Source organism: Tachypleus tridentatus, chromosome 1, assembly GCF_004210375.1.
Source record: "Tachypleus tridentatus isolate NWPU-2018 chromosome 1, ASM421037v1, whole genome shotgun sequence".
Taxonomy (NCBI): Eukaryota; Metazoa; Arthropoda; class Merostomata; order Xiphosura; family Limulidae; genus Tachypleus; species Tachypleus tridentatus.
The window spans coordinates 63035948-63058001 of record NC_134825.1 but is presented as its reverse complement, the minus strand read 5'-3'; the positions used below and the strand labels follow the sequence as shown (position 1 = coordinate 63058001).

The 22054-nt window shown below is 33.2% G+C and overlaps 1 protein-coding gene across 2 annotated transcripts; it reads right to left on the bottom strand.

The window, feature by feature from the left end:
• Positions 1–1267: 1267 nt before the first annotated feature.
• Positions 1268–18289, bottom strand: ND-ASHI (NADH:ubiquinone oxidoreductase subunit ASHI). Of its 2 annotated transcripts, XR_013028151.1 has the most exons (6): positions 18130–18289; positions 13044–13264; positions 3754–3809; positions 2857–2924; positions 1727–1817; positions 1268–1450 (listed from the first exon to the last, which is right to left on the bottom strand). XR_013028151.1 is itself a non-coding variant. In XM_076500817.1 (5 exons), exons 1-5 carry the CDS (start codon positions 18275–18277, stop codon positions 1391–1393), a joined length of 588 nt encoding a protein of 195 aa, XP_076356932.1. In that variant the 5' UTR covers positions 18278–18289; the 3' UTR covers positions 1268–1390. The 2 variants fall into 2 exon arrangements, 1 of the variants encoding a protein (XP_076356932.1); XM_076500817.1 differs by lacking the exon at positions 3754–3809.
• Between the last annotated feature and the right edge of the window lie 3765 nt (positions 18290–22054).

Below are 22054 nucleotides of genomic sequence, written 5' to 3'. Positions count from 1 at the left end.
AAAAGAATGATTTGACACATTTTGCAAAGTTAAATAGTTTTCTGAAAAATAATGACTGATTTCTCTAATGCTAAAGACAATCTCTATGTAAACTGGATCAAAAATCTATCTCAAAAATTTGAATCACATTTTTCCAAATTTGATATTTGAATTTTTGCATGATCCATTTCAATTTAACTTAGGGAATTTCAGTAAGGAAATTACATCTTTTTCTTTGGATAAGTGTGAATTTGAAGACAAGATGCTTACCCCACAAACTGTAGAACACATAAAAGGTAAACAAAAATGTTCTATCAGAGAGATGTGGCTCACTATTCTGATAAACTAGTCTTCCAAATTTAAAGATAGCAACTTCAAAATTATTTTCCATGTTTGGATCTACATGGGTGTGAGAGTCAACATTTTCTATACTAGATGTTCACAAGTCTAGATACAGATCTCAGCTTAATGACATAAATTTAGAGGCAGAGCTAAGATGCTCATTAAGCATAGATATTAAACCAAATTTCACAAAACTTGTTGATGAAAACCCCATCAATTTTCACATTGAAGGTTAGTTGAAATGTAATTATTTTGATTAAACTAACATTCTTTTTTTTTTTAAGCGTGGTCAACATTGTTTCCATTAGCCACAGTTGTGGCCACTATGAAAAATAAGTTGTCCATCCCTGCTCTATAATATAGGTCCAGCTTATGTCTCTTTGGTTAATTTGTGTTCAGAGTTACATATGAGGAGAGGAATTTTCAGAAACTAGTATAAACCAGTAACACACACTTATTAAAGCAGAGATTGAATTGGACCTCCCTTGAAATTAAGCTTTGAAATCAAATGATATTTGGAATACTAAATTTACTTATTATAGGTTGTTAACTTGTTAAGTAACTATTAACAGAGTTAATGAACACTTATCCTTTTTTTTCTGATTATTCCTGATGTGTTTGACAAATACAAGAGTTACAAAAAGCACAGCAAATTTACATTTACATTCCATATTTCGATATAGAAAGTTATAGTATGAAAATACATTCACATCTGAACAAATGGTTTTTCACTCTAAACATGCTACAGTAGAAAAAACACAAAAAATTTGAATATCATATAACAATGTTGAACTTTCTTAGAACTAAAAACTGCTTAAATGTGATACTTGTCTTTGGGTTTATATTGAAATCAATCTATCTTCCACTTCTCGACTAATAACGTATGTATTATTTGTGAAGAGATTAACAAACAACTGCTAAAACTACTGTGAAAAGAAACCACCAATTAGTTCCACAGTTACTTTTATTTTTTTAAACTAAGAAGAAGTTTTGTTTCCACAAAAAAACGACTACATTTACAGGAAATCTATATACACTAAATTATTTCAAATTATTTTTAATATTACTGTCACTCAGCAGGTTCAAATGTATAATGTTTCACTCCAGAAGCAGGATATTGTTTAGGCATCTGAAGAAAAACAACAACCATAAATCAATATTAAAAAATGACAACTTTCAAGAGATGCACAAAGTATTTGTAAATCAACACAATAGCAATTAGCTCTTATAAAAATTAAACTAGTTTTATCTAGAGATTTCTAACACCAAAATATAACTGTAAACACACATACACAGACATATATATAGAAAATTAATCCTTGAACAGTCAAGGAAAAGTCCAGCAAAATACATTTGTTTTTCTTCACAAGATATTTGAAAAACAATATTTAAGTTAAAAACTTACCACTGGATGGACATATGTAAAGTTTTGAGCAAGAAGAAATGCAGTAGCAAGTAGAGTCATGAATCCCAAAAATACCATGAGCTGAGTAGCACTGAATTCAAAGTACAAAATTTATATCAAAATCATGTTCCAAAAACTATATAACTATACAGCACATTGTTCCACATACTCATTAAATCTAATTGTACAAGATGATATATTCCAAGGAGGAATTTCATATATCAGCAGGCAAACGTTTGGTAAAAAAAACAGAATAATTTTTCAGTTCACGTACACATTAACTGTACTTATTACCATACTAGTTTTCCAAATATTCAAACAGTTTCATATTTAATACAAAATATTTTCATTATAAAATTAATTTATTAAAAATATCATTTACTCTGTAGGTTGTGCATAAATTTATTGGATGGACTGATTTCACTCAGAGTTACATGAGCATTATCTGTGCTAATAAAAGTACCAACCCTTGGGCTACACCATCAGATCAAACAGTGTGATTTAACCACTATTATAATTCACTCACATCCCCTGAGTGGTAATGTAATTTGAACCTGTTTAAAATACAAACAGCTTGGTCATGCTCAGCCCTCCCTTTCTAGAAATCAATAACAAAGTGTGCAAATTGTTTCTTTTTTTAAACATATAAGAGATGTGAACAGAAGACGTTATTGATTACAAATGCTGAACTGATCAAATCTTCATTTATATAATAGCTTATCCTGTAGAATATGATGTTTAGCAATAACCCAAGCCTACGTTAAATAATTCTAACGGATTTTAAAACTATTAACAAAAATGTATATTTACTTTTAACTTCTTGAAATTTGGAAAATGCCTTTTATATGTCTTATATATCTATTAACAATTCAATAACATAAAACTGCAAAACACCAAGATTGCATGGAACAGAGAATAACACTGTAGATATGTAGTGATGTCATAAATCAGAAACTAGGATGGAAGTTGTAAGAAAAGAAAACTTTGGGCTTCTTAAGCATTCATAATTCCTAACAATGATGACAAATATTATTCTAGTGGTTTTCGTCCCTATATTTAAATATTAAATGACAAAAAATATCATACTTTGTACACACTATTCATATCAGAGATTCTGAAACAAAACTTACGTGGAGAAACGAGGTTTTGCATTAATGTTATACCGATCTTCACCAAGCATGTCAGATATTCTATGTAGCTGTAAAACAAAACAAAAAAACATTAAGACATTGTTGAAATTACTTGTACCCATACTAACAGGCAATCAAACTGTTCAATCTTATACAAAAGAGGCTTAACTTGTAAATGGTTAGTCTTAATCACAAATTACTTTTATTTACACTTTAGTTAGTTCAAAGGTTCAACAGTGGAAGACATTTCTTTTTCCAAAAGGACTGTCTAAAAGCTAAGCTAAAGATCACTAGCATAGCCACTGTTAAGTTCTACAAGATATTAATAATGAAAATATAATACACTGTATTATATAATATCTGCAATCAGTGTTACGACTGTATAACAATAAGCCAGATTTCTAATAATGCACTTATCAACTTCAGAAATGGTTATATGATAAAGTTAGCAAAGTACTAAAATTCAACAATATTCAAAATAAACTAAGTTGAAATAATGAAGCACAAGTTGTTTTTTTCTATTCTTTAGTTCCTTTACTATCTTTTTTGTATGTTGTTTTTACTCCTATTATTATGTGTGACTGTCAGGGTTATGTAATATTTCATTATTAACAAAACTAATTTTAACTTTTCCAGATGATAATGGCTACCAGTTGATAATTTTTAATAATCCTTCACTACTACTGCTAGCTTTCAGAAAGTTGGGATTCCTTAGGGCCATATTTTAAAACAATTCACTTTACAATAAAAGAACATAATATTTAATGTTTAGATACAACAAGGGAACTGTTAGTTCATCTCGACTGTCTCATCTTCTAAGCCAAACTAAAAACTATTAGAAAACAAAATTAAACTAGCTCTTATCATTCATATATTTATCAAGTTTTTTAAACTCACTCAAATTTACTGCCTCCAGAACATCTGAAGGTAACCCATTCCATAAGCCAACCACCCTGTTTGAAAAATAAAATTGTCTTAGCTGAAAACACCTTCTACCTTGCCTAAATCTATATTTGTCTCCCACAATTCTATAATTATTGCTGTTAAGTATGCAAAATGTTAATGTATCAACATCATTAATTCCTTTTACAATTTTAAACAGTTCAATCAGATCCCCTTTAGAACTTCTTTTTTCAAGAGAAAACTTTAAGGATCTTAATCTCTCTTCATATGACAACTCTTTCATCCAAGGTTCTATTTTAGTAACCTTCATCTGAACCCTTTCTCACAATTCCATGTCTTTCCTAAAGTAAGGAGCCCAACACTGAACACAACTATCCAAATGTGGCCTAACCAAATGACTTATACAGTAAAATTATAATCCCTTTAGACTTGTATTCAATATTTCTGTAGATACAACTTAAACTCTATTTGCCATACCACTAGCAACAGCACACAGCTTGGATGGCTTAAGAGATTGATCAACCACCACACCAAGATCCTTTTCTTTCATGGCACTCTTTAGGCTATTCCCATCCAAATTATGCTTACAATTCAACTTATGATAACCCACATTAAATATCTTACACTTATCATAATTAAAACCCATCTGTCATTTATTTGCCTAACACACTAAATGATACTCTTTAGTCAGCAACACCCAAAACCTTGATGTCATCAGCTAACTTAGGTGATTTAGTGAACATTCCTTTACCTGTCTTTAATGTAAATCAAAAAGAGCAATGGTCCTAATACGGAGTCTTGTGGTACACCACTTTCAACATTAATCCAGTCTGACTGAGCTCCATTTATAACAATCTTCTGCTTTCTTCTATCAAGCCACTCATCTATCAAATCAATTAACTTATCTTCATAACCACAAAAACAAGTTTCTTTACAAGCCTTTTATGTGGCATCTGGTCAAATGCTTTCTGAAAATCCAGATACACCAAATCTACACCCTTACCCTCATCTGTATGTGTAACATTTTCAAAGCATGTCAAAAGATATGTAAGGCAAATTTAGTTTTCCCTTAGGGAAACAATGTTGACAATCAGATAAAATTCTAAACTTTGTTAAATGACTTTGCAAAGTATCTTTCATCAGACTTTCCAAAATGTTTCCCACAATTAATGTAAGGCTAAGGGCCTATAATTACTGGGACTTCTTTTACCTCCCTTGAAAATAGGAGTGACAATAGCTAATTTCCAATCTGTTGGTACCTCACCACTAAATATTTAAGGGCTTGCAAAAGATTGTGGCAAGTAGTTCACATATCCAATCTTTGAACTCCTTTAAAACCCTTGAGAAATATAACATGACCCAAGATTCTTATCATTCCATAAACTTCCCAATTTTACTTCAAAAATCTCAGATACAAGTCTTACTTTGCCATTCTCCAAAGGTCCTATACTCCTCCTAACATTTTGTTTAACCATAATGCACTTTAACAAATTCTTTTTGTTAATTTTCACGTTTTCAGAGAAATTTTTTCATACATCCTTTTAGATGTTCTAATTTCTTGTTCAAATACCTTTCATGATCTTCTATAACACTAGTGAATTTAAAATTGCTTGAATTTGTAATGATTGTCTTTAATTTTATCTTTAACACCCTTTGTGAGCTAACCTGGTTTTTTACCTGCAACTGTTCTTTCCATAAGAAATATATTTGTTTTTAATATTGAAAACATTTCTTTAAAAGTTTTCCAGATTTACTCAGTGTCTCTAAATAACAAAGTTGCCCAATTCACAACAGATAACTCTTATTGCATCCCTTCAAAATGTGGAATTAAAATATCATTATTCTTAATCTCTGGATGCAGCAAAACATCAAACCTACAGAAATACCTAATACAGCAATGATCACTTGTATCTAAGTGTTCCCCCAGTTTCTGCCCTCTTAACCATTTCTAGTAGGTTTCTTAACCCATTGATGAAGAAATCCATCTTGAACAGTTTCAAAAAACCTTTCTCCTTCACGGTTTGACTTTTTCCCAATCAATGTCTGAAATTAAAATCACCCATAATTACAACTTCATTAACAGCTGAAATTTTAATCTTAATGTATAGTTTTTCACTAATTTCATCAGTTTCATCAGTATGTCTGTAACAAGTTCCAACTAAGAGCATTTTCTCTTGATATCCACTAACAGAGACCCAAATGAATTTTCTCAAGTTAAACAGGATGTAACTCACACTTTACATAGAGAGCCACTCCTCCCCTCTCTTTACCACTCTGTTCCTATTAAACAACTTATAAACATGTATTTCAGAAAAATTTGTCATCAAAATCATCTACATTTAACAAGGTTTCAATTATTCCCATTATATCAAAATCTTCTGTTCCTACCAATGTCCTAAAGTCATCTATTTTATTTCTTATACTTCTAGCATTACAACAGTAACAATTACACTGGGGAACACTTTTTCAGTAACTTTGAGTTGCATTGGATATTTTAACTGATTCTGAAGGAGTTTTAGATGCTGATTTCAAATCTGAAATTAGTTTTTCTCTATAAGCTCTAGTTTGTATGCAATTTGAGGTTAATGAAATTGTACAAATGTGAACTTGCGTAAACCATGTATAAGCATTTTCACATCCATATATATAGATAGCTTCTAATATTTTGATCATTCTTCTTTTGTTTCAGATCAAACATGACTTCCAAAAATAGATATCATTGCAGAAACAAGCCTGATGTCTTCTGCTACATATGTGGATGCTACACACTCAATCGTCAGAGATGTAACATATCCTCATTCGTCAAGCGTGCCTACAAGGCATATTTTGAAGTTCATCTTGGTGATCAAGACAAGCAATGGGCTCCTCATGTTGTGTGCCACAATTGTGAGGAAATGCTTCGAGACTGGACCAAAGAAAAATGCAATGGTCTGCCTTTTGGTGTTCCAATGATTTGGAGCAAACCCACCAACCATGTAACTGACTGTTATTTCTGCATGGTAAACACAACAGGTGTTGGGAAGAAAAACCGACATAAGATTACGTATCCGAACATTCCCTCAGCTATTTGGCCTGCTCCGCACTCTGAAGAAGTTCCTGTTCCAGTTTTCAAAGGCTTGCCTTCATTGGACGATAAAGACATTGGACATGATACAAGCGAACAAGACAGTTGTGACAGTGAATTGTCAGAAAAGTGTACACAATCGGAGAACTGTTATTCAGACACTGAACCTTTCCCTGTCCCCAAGCCTCTTCCCCAGGCTGAACTGAATGATTTAGTGCGGGATTTAGGTCTTTCAAAGAAAGCAGCAGAGCTTTTGGCATCAAGATTACAAGCAGAAATCTTGTTGATCACTCTGTTAAAGTATCATACTTCAGAAAGCGTGACCAGCTTTTTGTGACCTTCTTTTCAGAAGACAGACAGTTTGTTTACTGCCATGACATCCAAGGGCTTCTCAAAGAACTGGGTGTACCTTACTATAGTCCTGCTGAATGGAGACTCTTTTTAGACAGTTCAAAACGCAGTCTAAAGTGTGTTCTTTTACATAATGGGAATGTTTATGGAGCAGTACCTGTCGGTCACTCAGTGCATTTACAGGAAGACTATGATGATATGAGAATGGTCATGGACTTATTAAAATATCATGAGCAGAATTGAATCATTTGTGTAGACTTAAAGATAGTCAACTTTCTTCTTGGACAACAGAAAGGTTTCACCAAGTTTCCATGTTTCCTCTGTATGTGGGACAGCCGAGCACGAGACAGACATTGGGTCCAGAAGGACTGGCCTATTCGTGACACCCTTGAAGCAGGCATGCCAAATATCATACAAGACCCAATTGTAAGCAGAGATAAGATCATCTTTCCTCCTCTTCACATCAAATTAGGTTTGATGAAGCAATTTGTCAAGGCACTGGAAACCGAAGGTGAATGTTTCCAACACATCATCACAGCTTTACCAGGGTTATCATTTGAGAAGATCAAAGCAGGCGTGTTTGATGGCCCACAGATTGAACCCTAATTCGTGATGATCAGTTTGTTGCTAAGATGACCGCTTTAGAAAAGGCAGCATGGTTATCCTTTGTGGCAGTCGTTCAGAACTTCCTTGGAAACAATAAGGCGGAGAACTACAGTGAACTTGTGAACAGAATGCTCCTCGCTTTTCTTGATCTCGGGTGCAATATGAGCATCAAGCTTCATTTTTTGAACAGCCACCTTGATAAGTTCCCTGACAACCTGGGGCTGTGAGTGACGAACAAGGAGAACGATTCCACCAAGACCTAAAGGTCATGGAAGAACGCTACCAAGGGCGCTGGGACAAAAGTATGATGGCTGACTACTGCTGGAGCATTAAACGAGATTGTCCAGACGAAGTGTACAAATGCAAAAGTTACAAAAGCAAATTCCTACCTGAATAAAATACACAAACAAATTGATAAGCTATTCCTATAATTTCCTATAATAACGAAAAATTAAAAAATAAATAAAAATGTCAAATTGCATAAAATCTGTAGCTTGCAGACAAAAACCGACTTCAGATTTGAAATCAACACACTCAAGTTGACTATAGAAAGGTCTTTTATTAAATGCAACAAAATGAGTGTTCCCCAGTGTTATGTATATTCTTATAGCTACTCTTTTACTGATTTCCTATGCTCAATTTTCAGTTAATCTTTGCCTTTGTCACTATCTACTCCTAGTTTAAAACTTCCCTTACATCTCAGTTAATAGCCCTTGCAAACATGCCAGACCCCTTCCCACTTAAGTGTAAACCATCTATTCCAAAAAGTTCCCTCCTGCCATTGAACTAACCCCACAAGACCAACTAGCTAACCTGCTCATCCTTATATATTAATTTCAGCCTAGCATTTAATCCTAGAGACCTACTTAAAATTTCACCTTCAGAATTATTTCTTCACAACATCCCTGACACAATTAAATCATGGCATTTACCTTTAAATGCTTTTATCAACCCCTTGTTGATTAGCTCCTCCGACTTACTCTTCCTCATATCATTAGCTCCTACATGCACAACAAAGACTGCATCATTGCCAATCCCCTGAATTATATCTCCCAGTTGTCTGTTGTCTTTCATCTGTGTTCCAGGGAAGCATAATCTAATTCTCTTCTCCCTACTGATCCCACAGACTATTCACATGCTGTGTCAATAAATCACATATGACTATAACCTCTTTAATTTTGTAATCCATGTCCTATATTCCTTTTGCTTTCCCTCTCTCCAATAGTTCCTACTCTACATGAGCCATAAAACTTTCATTAAAAAAAAATTCAATATGAAACAATATTCCTAAATTAATCTTTGACTACTTAGCAGCATTTTACATATTCTTTACTCAATATCAGAGGGTTCTTGCCTCTAGAAACACAACACAGAATAAAATAAACAAAAAAAATTTTAAGCACAAATAAAAAATTTGCTACTATGTCATCCTCAAAACATTTATACTCAGCCACTAGTAGAGAATTCTATATGCACTAAAGTAACTGATGCCAATAAAAACACTAGATGGAATTTAAGAACAAGATGAGAACACATGAACCAAAGTAGTAACAGGGCAGCCAGTATTCATGGTGTTTCTACCAAAAAGTTTTAATTTCATAAAAGGAAAAAAGTGTAACATTTGAATGTGTTGAAAAGAAAAAGCACAGTACTATTCCCTGGATTCTTAGTAAAATGTACAATATTGCAGCAAGAAAAATTCATCAGAGTTTACACATTAAAAAACTAAAACTCTATGTTTTAAAGTGATGCACAGCATGAAACAAATAAGATCTTTTGAAAATTATGGAAAAATATTTAAAACAAAATGCTAAAACAAGTTTCATTAAAATATGTTATGAGAAACAGGATTTTGCAAGTATACTTTTCATATCTGAAAACTCTGAATAGGCTAATATTTACATTTTTAAATGTATACAAAATAATGAACATTTCAAGTTCGAATGTTACCTCATGGTTAATACTGCATACACACAATCTATTTCTATTTGATATCAGCATACAGGATCAGAAAAAAATGCAATTCAAAATGCCCTTTATATTACATTGCATACATCACTTATAAAAAGCTCTACACCCTCCCATCTTTCAGATGATGAACTGTACAAGTGTCAGGGATCACAGCTTGACATTCCAACTGTAACTTAGATTTTAGTTAATGTTATAGTTGTGGTGAAACTCTGTTTTGGAGGGAGGCGGGAAAAGGTATCTCAAAAATAAGTATCTGTTTGTGATTGATTTTAATTCTGAAAATGCAAACTCCAAATCTGGTGGATGTTTGTTTTTTTTTAAATACCAAAAGCCAGAATACTCAGACTCTAAAAAAGATAGAAACAAACAGGCATGAAAAGAAATACAAATTACTACAGAACAAGATAATAATCTAAACTACAAACCAAAAATAATCTGAAAAACTGAATTTGAGAGAGAAAGAATTGAGTGGATAAGCCTTAGAGAGAGTCTGACTCTAAAGGATATGGAGTAAGAAGATATTATTCTCAGGATATAACATAATACCCTTTCTATTCAGGCAAAGGGGTCAGGTTATGAGAATGTAAATAATGTGTTGAAACTGAGTAGCTAATGATATGACACAGAGGTAACACAAGTAATTTAAAGGTTTACTATATCCTTCTTGCAGAAGAAGATTCTATGGAAAGCATCTGAGGCATACATTACAAAAGGACATACTGTTCAAAATGGCTCGGGAGTCATGAAACTAACCAAATTAGTAGGCATTGAGAAGGCATAAAAAAAAAAAGACTCAAGGTACACCAAAACATAAGAGACATAAGCCAATGAGAATAAAAAGTTAGAAGATCCCCTTCCTTACAGAAGTGGAGACACCTAGTGATAAAAAAGGTATATTTCTAATATATCCAGTGTCACCTGAAGTGCATGAAAAAATGGAAAAAGGAACCTGCTCTTTACAAGGTATTATTAGCTACCAAACAGCTTAGTTCACTTCCAAAGGGCAAAAATTATCTCATGGAACATCATGATAAACAGAAAGGATCAGCTACACAAACCAATTAATTAATGTGGAAAGAACAATATTCATCATAAAACATAAATAACAAATCTTAAATCTGTCAAAATTAATCTGTTTTTGCAAGAAAGCAACAAACAGCCCTGTGAAGACACATAAAATGTTCCATGGGACATAAATCAGCTTCATGCAGTACAGGTACACAATACAAAAAAAACAGCTACAAATCTCTCTCACTATTCAAGTCTTAAATGGGAAGACTATTAAAATGCAAGTACAAAGCCTTCCAGGGAAGATACAAAAGAAGCATGAAAAGCATCATTCGCTAAAATGTCTGATAATTTCCTACAATAGTTAATAACAAAGGAAAACAAATCTTCACACAATGCCATAGATTCAAAAGAAGAATATATTAATTTAATTTCATTAAAGACAATATCTAGGAACTAGTGAGCAATGTAAATCAAATGATCCCAAAAGAATATACACAAAAGTGAAGGTTAGAGAGGCCTATGACTCCTATGGCAATGAAAAGTAGCAGATGGCAGTGATAGATAGCAGCCTGTAATAGAAGCAGTAGCAGAGGAAGTGATGACAAAGGAACATAATGTAGTTGAAATAGTTGAGAAAACAAGGGTTGTGCCAGCCAGTAAGAAGCACTGATAAGTAATAGGAACTTGCATCTGCAAATCCCTAGCATAAGTGGATGGTAAATGAACTTGGGACAAGATTAGATCCAACCCCAACAAGAAAACCACACATGCAGTGAGAGACAGTTAAACCCCTTTACCTGAAGCTTGAGAAATTGTTATGCAACCCCTGAAGTGGTAACATTAGCTTTGGTATTCATCATAAAATGATGAGCTTGCAAAAGTCATTCAAATGAAGAATAACTACAGTAAGCTTGCAAAGAAAACTATAAAACTGAAAAACAATAGAAAATGTAGAAATAATTTTTCCATTCCATATGATTAAAAAAAAATTGTGAAGAGAGCATGACAAAACACATCTCAATTGCAACACTGCCAAACAAGAATTGGTAGTTTGGCAGAATCAAACAGGAGTTGCATCCATCAAGAGGGTGTGTTGCACTCCTACAGGTGGAGGGTTATCACACAATGATTTACATGGTCAGGTATACCGAAAAACCTGATACAAACAGAAAATAGAGAAAAATTGACCAGCCATTGTTGAATATTGATGAGAACAAGGTAAGAATGAATGATGGTAATAGGCCCTGGCAAGGGACTGATCAGTGGAGACAGTAACATCATCTATTGAAACACCCAACTCGACCAGCTATGCCTGTATACGAAGACCAAAGGGAAGAATAGCAGACCACCTATTCCAAAAAAGCACAGCCCACTCAGAAAGAAAGACACAACCTCAGATGGGATTCTGTGGTAAGAACTGAAGTTTAATGGCATACTGCAAAGAAATTCACAAAAAGAGGAGATGAAGAGGGGTTCACAGGATTCAGAGTACAAACTCTGGACTGGAGAAGTGCAGAAAGCCACAGGAAGAATACAATCACTCAGATGGAGCTCAGTATACTCTGTTGGCAGCAAAAGTGCATGCAGATTGTTTTGAAGAAAGAAAAGGTAAATCCACTTGATGTGGTCCACTTTAACAAGCAATTGAGAGCAGTCACAAGATGTGGAAGTCATTAACATAGATCCCATTTGCAACAGTTAAAGAAGTTGTGTTATGCAGTGACATCATTAATCTTGATACTGAAATATGTGACACTCCAAACACAGCCCTGAGGGGCTCCAAATTCCTGTGGAAAAAATGAAAAAGTGTCAAACCTACATGGACTTGTAAGGGCCTATCCAGTAAAAAGTTCTGGACAAAAATGGGTAAATGGCCACATAATCAGTAGGAATGGAGATTCTGCAAAATGCTGTACCTCCACATAGTGTTGTAATGAATCCAAAGAACAAAGAAAGAAGATATTCCCTCTTCCCTGATTGATATTTCAAGTTGATTCAGGTGGTCCACAGTACTGTTCACAGAACTAACAGTGGGTGAGCAACAGGAGATTGTTTGATTTGAGGAACCAAACAAGATGAGAATACACAATCCTGTCTAAGACCTTACAGACAAAAATAGTCAAAACAATTAAATTATAGTTAGAAGGGACCTCGGAATTATTTCAAGGCTTTGAAAAAACAAAATTGTATCATTTTGTTCCTTCTTATATGTTTATCAAAATGAATAAATTTGCTTATCAATAACAAACATTCTTATTTAAAATTTTAGAAATTATCTTACAGGTTCACCATAGTTTTTCTTTATAACTGGAAAGTCCCAAGCATAATAAGGATCTCTTGCTTCACCAGAAACAGGTGGAAGTTTTGGATAGTCCCCATACCCATTTCCATCATCAGGATATGGTTCATAGTCTTCAGGAATCAAGCCATATTTCTTTGCTGCAGCAGCCCGTTCTTCAGGAGTCTTAGGAAAGGGCCCTGGTTTCCAGTCCTTGTTCCATGCTGGTAAATATAAATTCAGATTATCAAACTTTGGAAGACTATATTTTATAAAATGAACCACATAAACTAATACTTTGTTGTTAATGATTTGGGTTGATTGAAAAGTGGCTTGAATATTCTATTTTTCTCATTTCAATCTCAAAATGCAAAATAAAAAAAAACAGCTTAAGAAATAGAAAGAATCTGGAATCAACCCACCCTTGATGATAATAACAAAACAGAAATCTTAACATTTTTTATTACACTATATCATTGTAATTTAGTTGACTATTATAAACTCCATGTCAAAATATATCTAAAGAATACCACAAAAATTAAAATGTCATACCTTTAAAACTTAAAAAAATGATTCAACACAGTCTATTAACTGAAAAAAACAACATAATATTTACTTGTACAGTACCCAAGTTTAACACCACCATTATGGATTTCCATAGCACTTCTAACAAACTATTCAATATAAAATCAAATCACTGAAAAGGTTTGTAACTTCTTGTGTACATGAAATTCACTTTCAAATAAATTCTTATACACTGACAATCAACTGAACGTGGCCATCTGATGATGATAGCAGAAATGTATAAAATAATTAACAGATCAACTTTCATAAGGTATGTCATATATTAAGCAACTTTGTGATAATGATTAAAACTAAACATGAGATACATTATTTAATTTAGTCATTTTTGCAACATTTAACAAGCTCACACTTTCAACCTTTTCATTCCTTCACACAAATTGATCAACTGAAAGAATATTAAAACTTTCAGTTTAAAACATGTGAACTGAGTTTCTTTTATATGTTTGCTTTAGAAAAAAAACAACAAAACTTTAAATGTTAGTATAGTAACCTCTCTCTGTAGTCAATTGCATACATCAAATTTCTTCATGAAGACCAAAAGTGCACTTGGTATTACTTATGATAATGTATTTATAAAAAGATTACATTAAATTTGTTAATGAATTCAGAATTCCTAAAAACAGAACTATGAATTCTTTTTTTTAAACCAAATTTACACAATTATTAAGTTATTAAAAAAGACCTAATTTTTTACCTCTCATGATAGTGACATAAGGCAAAATAATCCGATGCTTTTTGACAGTAATTACTTGCACTCTCAAACCCCAATAAATGTTTTGTTAATATTCATATTGTTCAATGTTGACAGGAAAACTTTATAAGGGAAATTAACTGATGAGAAACAATTCTGGAAAACACTTTGTAAAACTGTACAGACAAAACACTTAGCATTAATAACAAAGTAATTTTAATGAATTAAAAGCATATTTATACAATGCAATGGATAAAATGTCATAAAAACATACAATAAATTACAAATGATAGGAAATATTCATCATAAATGTGAAAATGCATTAGATACTATGATGGAAATAAAACAACATGAAGAGAAAAAGCTTATTTCACATATTCACGAACATGCAATAATGTCAAAACGTGAATTGGACTCAGCTATACTGTCACCTGTAAAAGCAACAGAAACTAGCCGACTATTTTACGGCCACTGTAATGAAGTTGATATGGGAATAGCGAAATAAGTTCAGTGAATGTTTTTAACATTTGTGTGATGAACTAAACACACAGGCACTACCAATAAGCCAATATGTCAAATTATATGAAGTGCTTATATGTATAAATAATTTACTTAGACCACTTCTATAAAACCAAAATATATCTATAAAATTAAAATATCTCAGTATCTTTAGAATATCTATATTTCATAACTAAAATTCAAACTGTTAATAAACATGTGCACATATGTATATCATTATATATATAAAACTCTTTTCACCCTTAAATTTTGTTGTTTTTTTTTTTACTTTCACTACCCTTTATTAACATTTAGATGCAAAGTTATAATTTTCCTATATTAAAAATGTATCTAAATAAGTGCTTCCCTAAATTCACAAGATTAGCTATTTTTCATTATTGCTGCCCTCTATATCAGAACTTTTTTATTATGCATGCCACAAGCCTCCCCAACCATTGAAATCTAATTATTTCAACATGTCTCTCATGCAGTTACGGTTGAGAAGTATGTTCCTGCAGTAAGAGATGTGGGTAATAATATATATATAAATTAATGTCAGGCCATCCCATAAGTAATGTCCAAAAATTTAATACAGAAAGTGCATCATCATTTCTGTCTTTGTAGAAGGCTTTAATGACAAATATGTAGTAGGACGTGTAAAAAAATGTTCAGACAAATAAAAGAAACTAACCCAACTGCGCTTTTTCAAATCATTAATCAAATAAATCCTTTTGAAGATGGATGTGTCTAAGGAGCACGTTAGGCATATAATGCTTTATGGGTTTAAAAAAGGCACTAGTGCAGCAGAAACTACACAAAACATTCAAGGTGTTTATGTTGCAGAGTCTCTCAATGAAAGAAAATGTCAAAGGTGGTTTCAGAAGTTCAGGTTAGGTGACTACAGCTTAAGTTATGCACCATGTTCAGGTCATCCTGTTGAGTCTAATGATGACTTACTGCTGGCTGCACTTGATGAAGATTGTGCTGTAACAATTGAAGAACTAGCACAGAAACTTAATTCAACCCATTCAACAGTTCACCATCATCTGCAAGAGCTTGTAAAGGGGATTAAACTTGGAAAATAGGTCCCCCATGATTAGACAGAGCCAACCTCAGAGTAAGAGTGGATATTTGCACTTGCACTTCTCTGCACTCTTGTGCCTTTTTTGAACAGGTTAGTGATTAGAGATGAAAATTGGATATATTATAAAAATGTTAAGCACCACAGACAATGGCTCAGTGCAAATAAACTGACTTAAGCAGAGCCCAAAATGGATCTCTACCCTAGGAAAGTCTTAAGTGTTTGGAAGAATATTGTTGGTATGATCCACTTTGAGTTGCTGCCACTCAATGTAATGATTACATCAAACTTCTGTTGTCAATAATTAGAGCATCTGAATGTTTCAATGAAAGAAAAGAGGCCTGCATTGATCAATCATAAAGGCTTTGTGTTACACCAGGATAACGCATGGCCCCATTCAGCTAGGATCACATCTGCAAAGATTGAAGAACTAGACTGGGAAAAACTTCCACATCCTCCTTATTCTCCAGACCTTGCCCCATCTGATTATCATCTATTCCAAAGTTTGCAGAACTACCTTGATGGAAAAGAGCTTGAAGACATTAAAACTACCCTCTCTACAAACCCCAAGAATTTTATAAAAGTGGTATTCATAATCTTGTGAATCATTGGCAGGAAGTAATTAATAATAAGGGAACATACATTATTAATTAAATAACATTAAAAGCATTTGAAATCCTTTCTCTTTCTCTGAACCTAAAATCAGACATTACTTAACGGATGACTTGATATATAAAACTTTGAAAATTCCTAATTTAATGGTTTTGTATCTTTCAGTAAATATTCATAATGTTTTTATAAGGTATACCAGCCTTCTTTCTTCAAGAAATAACAAACTGTTGCTGAACAGCAAATCATGATTACATTTCTTCTTTATGTGAGATCAATAATTTTTAAATTAATCTTTGTGCATTGGATATTTAACTGAAATACTTATGATCATCCCAGATTTTTTGTGATTGTTTACAATGAAAACTCCCTAATACTGATCAACACTCATTCAAGAGCTTTGGAATTCATTAGCTCCTCCTTTATTTCTGCAATTTCAAATATCCCCTCCCAATCATTTCCTAACACCCATACCAAAACTTCAGCTTTAAATTTTTATTACTTAGGCCATTTTTCATGTTTTATCTTTATAACTTAGTTAATATGGTGCTTTTGAGAGAAAAAAAAGTTAATATCCTAAACCTTCTAATCTACTGACTCATAAACATTGTTTCCAGCATGATGCTTTCAAATCAATGTTTTTAATTTGAAATTAAAATCTAGCTTAGGTTACTGAACTCTAGGTTTAACAAACTTTTGAGGTAGTATTCACTGTTTTTTGTTGTTGTTAATTATGATGTTTAAATTTACATACCTTTTCCTTCTATTGTTTAGTTGAGCTTCCTCCTGACGTCATGTATAAATGCCAACACACACACTGTATAAATAGCACTATTTTATAAGGAGATAAAATGACTGTAGTATAAGGCCAAAACGTTTTTATTGTAATAGCTGTATATAAATTAAAGGGGCATCAATGCAAATAATATGTTTTGTCAATAGTCAACAACTGTTACATTCTAAATTGTAATGTAATCTGGTAGTATAAAAAATATAAGGAGTTTTTGTTATAGCAAAGCCCCATCAGGCTATCTGGTGAGCCCACCGAGGGGAATCGAACCCCTGATTTTAGCATTGTAAATCTGGAGACTTACCTCTGTACTAGCAGGGTGCAAAAAGTATAAGAAAAAATGGAACTGAAAAATATGTCAGGCACTGAAGAACACATTAAATAACATTGCTATTGCTTGAAACTTGGCTGTAATCACTCAGACTTATAAATATCCAGACAGTTTGAATGTGTTGTATTTTTCAAAATATTTTTGTAATTAATTTTAAGACTTTTTGTAACTGTTTGTTTTTTAAATTATTGACTGTTAGCGTTACGAGTAAAAAACATTAACCTAATGGGAGGAATAAACAGTGAATATACTTCTCACTCTCAGATGTTTACTTATATCATTGTTGGGTCATTATCAATTACACCGACACAATATTAATTACAACTAACCTGCAATATGAGTTACTGTATTACTGTTAGCAATTCTTAGTCTACTGGTAATACTACCACTAGACTATAGCAACTATTTGTATCTCTGTGTAGTTATAGTACATGTAACATACGAAAGCATACAAAAATTGAAATCAGATAACTCATTCATCTACATTTTTCATTTCTTACTTACCAGCTACATTACGTGCAGACCCAAAAAGCAATGCATTTTTATTGACCTTCAAAACAAGTTTTCTTAAAGTCCCAATTCCAATTACAATCGCCATATTTATTACCGCTACCTGGCGATTAACAACAAAAGTTATAATTGCTCCGTACATTATAATTTATGTTTTTAGTCTCAGAAATATGACTTTGGCTGAGAGTGTATTTCTTTAAAGTTTTGTCCTTACTGTCAATGGAACAATACTGAAATCTTTAGAAAGTATTTCACAAGTTAATTATTTTTACAGAAGTTATTCACTAACTTTTGACCTTTTTTTACTTTTTATTTCAATAACATATTCTCAGTCACTTTATTACTGTGGAAGGTAATATTCTTTATTATTCGTATAAGGCCTGGCATGGCCAAGCGCGTAAGGCGTGCGACTCGTAATCCGAGGGTCGCGCCCCCATCGCGCTAAACATGCTCGCCCTCCCAGCCGTGGGGGTGTATAAAGTGACGGTCAATCCCACTATTTGTTGGTAAAAGAGTAGCCCAAGAGTTGGCGGTGGGTGGTGATGACTAGCTGCCTTCCCTCTAGTCTTACACTGCTAAATTAGGGACGGCTAGCACAGATAGCTCTCGAGTAGCTTTGTGCGAAATTCCCAAAAAAACAAAAAAACAAATTATTCGTATAATATTTTGTCTATTCTTTGTTGTAAAGAGCAAAGTTACCCAGAAGTTTATTTACACTTTTCTCACCACGAATATCAGATCCTGACTTAACAAGCCATCAGATTTACGGCTAAGTGTCGGTTATTTGAGACAGAAAATTTAAATACTGCATCTATAAAAAAGTTTAAAATGTATGAACTAGCTAACAAGAAACAAAAGCAATAAGTTTTTGTATGAAAGAATTTGTGCCCCTCTATTAGATTAATGTATTAATAATAAAGCTGATACGGTTTGTTTGTTTGTTTGTTTTGGAATTTCGCACAAAGCCACTCAAGGGCTATCTGTACTAGCCATCCCTAATTTAGTAGTGTAAGATTAGAAAAAAGGCAGCGAGTCTTCACCACCCACCGCCAACTCTTGGGCTACTCTTTTACCAACGAATAGTGGGATTGACTGTCACATTATAACGCCCCACGGCTGGGAGGGCGAGCATGTTTGGCGCGACGCGGATGCGAAGCTGATTCGGTAATAAACAGGCATTGTTATAAAATTATTCTTATACTAAAGTCAAAATTGAATGAAAAATAATTTGAAGGAAAATTGGCTAGTTTTTCATGACTCAGTGGTAAGTCTCATTCTTGCAATGCTAAAAATTGGGTTTCGGTACTCTTTCTGGGAAGAGTTGAGATAGCCAATTGGGTAGTTTCGTGTTTAATAAGGATTTTAAAACTCACGCTTAAAACCGTGGATAATTTATTATTCAGACTTGTAAGTGTAAACATTTATGTAACCTAATTAATTGAAAGTAAGTAGCTACACTATATTTTTGATTTTATGTTTGCTAATATAAATATTGTACTATGTTTGTTTGTTTGTTTTGAATTTCGCGCAAAGCTACTCGAGGACTATCTGCACTAGCCGTTCCTAATTTAGCAGTGTAAGACTAGAGGGAAGGCAACTAGTCATCACCACTCACCGTCAACTCTTGAGCAACTCTTTTACCAACGAATAGTAGGATTGATCGTCACATTATAATACTCCCACGGCTGAAAGGGCGAGTATATTTGGTGTGACGGAGATTCGAACCCGTGACCCTAAAATAATGAGTCAAGTGCGTTAACCACCTGGCCATGCCGGGTCTAATTGTACTATGAATATTCAGTTTTAATTCTGTAATACTTAATTGTTTGCGCTTCTAATTCTTTGATTGGTAGCTATGTGTGAAGTTTGTAAACTCTAAAATAAATCAGTTAAATTATGAAACAAAGTTCCAGCCAAAGCATATTACTCGAAATTATATCACATAAAATTTAATCAAATAATATACACTATTAATACGTAATACAATTTAATTTTGCGTGTATGTGTTTCTACAGTAAATCATAAATTCATACTTCTGTGAAGTATTGTGAGTCTAATGATAAAATTTAGAAATCTTCGTTTCTAATATTTTGTCTTGTTTAATATAGCATGTTGAAGATGGAACACAAATATTCTTAAACATACACGAATTAAATGTTTGTTACTGTCCCACACGTGCCAAATATTTGTTGTTCTTGTTGTCATCGTACTTTTATTCCTCTTTAAACCTCAATTTCCATCCAGTGAATCTGTTGCTAATATTGTGGGTCATTCGTAATGTTCAAAATAATCCATTTTAAAAACATTACATTACCATCATGTTATTTTGTAAACAAGTTTTTAACAAGTATGACAGTTTTCTACTTAAGTGCGACAAGCTAAATGTAGAGTTGGTCAACGTCGCATCTACTAAATTATTGCTATCATGATTTGGTTTATTTTACCTCAGAAAATTGATAAGGTAAAGAAATTGTCAACGCTTTAAAAACTCTCAGGTTTAACAGTACGTTATAACATTTTTTTTTCTTTAACAGATACAAGATGATAGACCCCATGGGAGTTTTTAACATTGGTAAAACAAGACAAAGAAGGTGAATTGGACATCCCGAAATATTTCCTATGGAAAGGGAATGAAAGCCACTGAGTCCAATATACAGCACGAAAAGAAATCACGTGACAAAAATATATATACAATGATATACAATACATTGTTACTGTATTTAGTTTAAAAACCATTAATTTTTAAATTAATTACCCCCACTAGTACAGCGGTACGTCTACAGATTTACAACGTTAAAATGAGGAGTTCGATTTCCGTTAGTGGGGTCAGCAGATAAACCGATGTGGCTTTGCTATAAGTAAACACATATATACTTTTAAGCTAGAAATGCGTCCCATACTAAGCGGCTCCTAAGAAGCTGGCAAGATTTATTTTTTTAAAAAATCAACGTTTATATAATACATCTCTTACTAATACAATCTACTTGGAAAATGAGTGTATTTTCCAAACTGATATGCTAGGTGATATACTTCATAAATAAATGGTATTACGAATTTCTTAGAAAATTGTAAGATTTATCAAACATGGTTTTTAGTTACGATGTCAGTTAGAAGGAAGAAATAAATTAATCGCTGGTGAGAAGAAAACCTACTTTGACATGTTGTTTTAAGCTTTTACTCACACATGACCCGGCATGGCCAAGCGTGTTAAGGCGTGCGGCTCGTAATCTGAGGGTCGCGGGTTCGCATCCCTGTCGCGCCAAACATGTTCGCCCTTTCAGCCGTGGGGGCGTTATAATGTGACGGTCAATCCCACTATTCGTTGGTAAAAGAGTAGCCCAAGAGTTGACGGTGGGTGGTGATGACTAGCTGCCTTCCCTCTAGTCTTACACTGCTAAATTAGGGCCGGCTAGCACAGATAGACCTCGAGTAGCTTTGTGCGAAATTCAAAACAAACAATTCTACTCACACATATATGAAAAGACAAAAAAGAAATATTAAATGAATGATAAGGAAATAAATTCAAAAGAAATGTGTTTCAATAATGTCTAAACGAGAATAGAAGATGACCAGAACGTGGTATAATATACTTTCTGTTGAACTATTGGAGATAAGTATTATGAGTTCTTACAGAATTTGAGATTGAACTTAATGTATACAAGAGAAAGGAAGTTAAAAATAAACTACACACTAAACTAACTAAGGACAATTAAACTTGTTAATCTTCTCAATGCATGTGAACCATTGTCAATATTTCCACGAGGAGACCGGCCGTAGTACAGTGGTTTTGATTGTGAATCTAATATTCACCCTCCGTAACCATAAAGAAAAAACTGTCCTCCACACTTTAAGGCAGTGGGTTTGTTATGGTTAAATCTTGCTATTCGATTAGAAGTAGTACACGAGTGTGCTGGTGAAT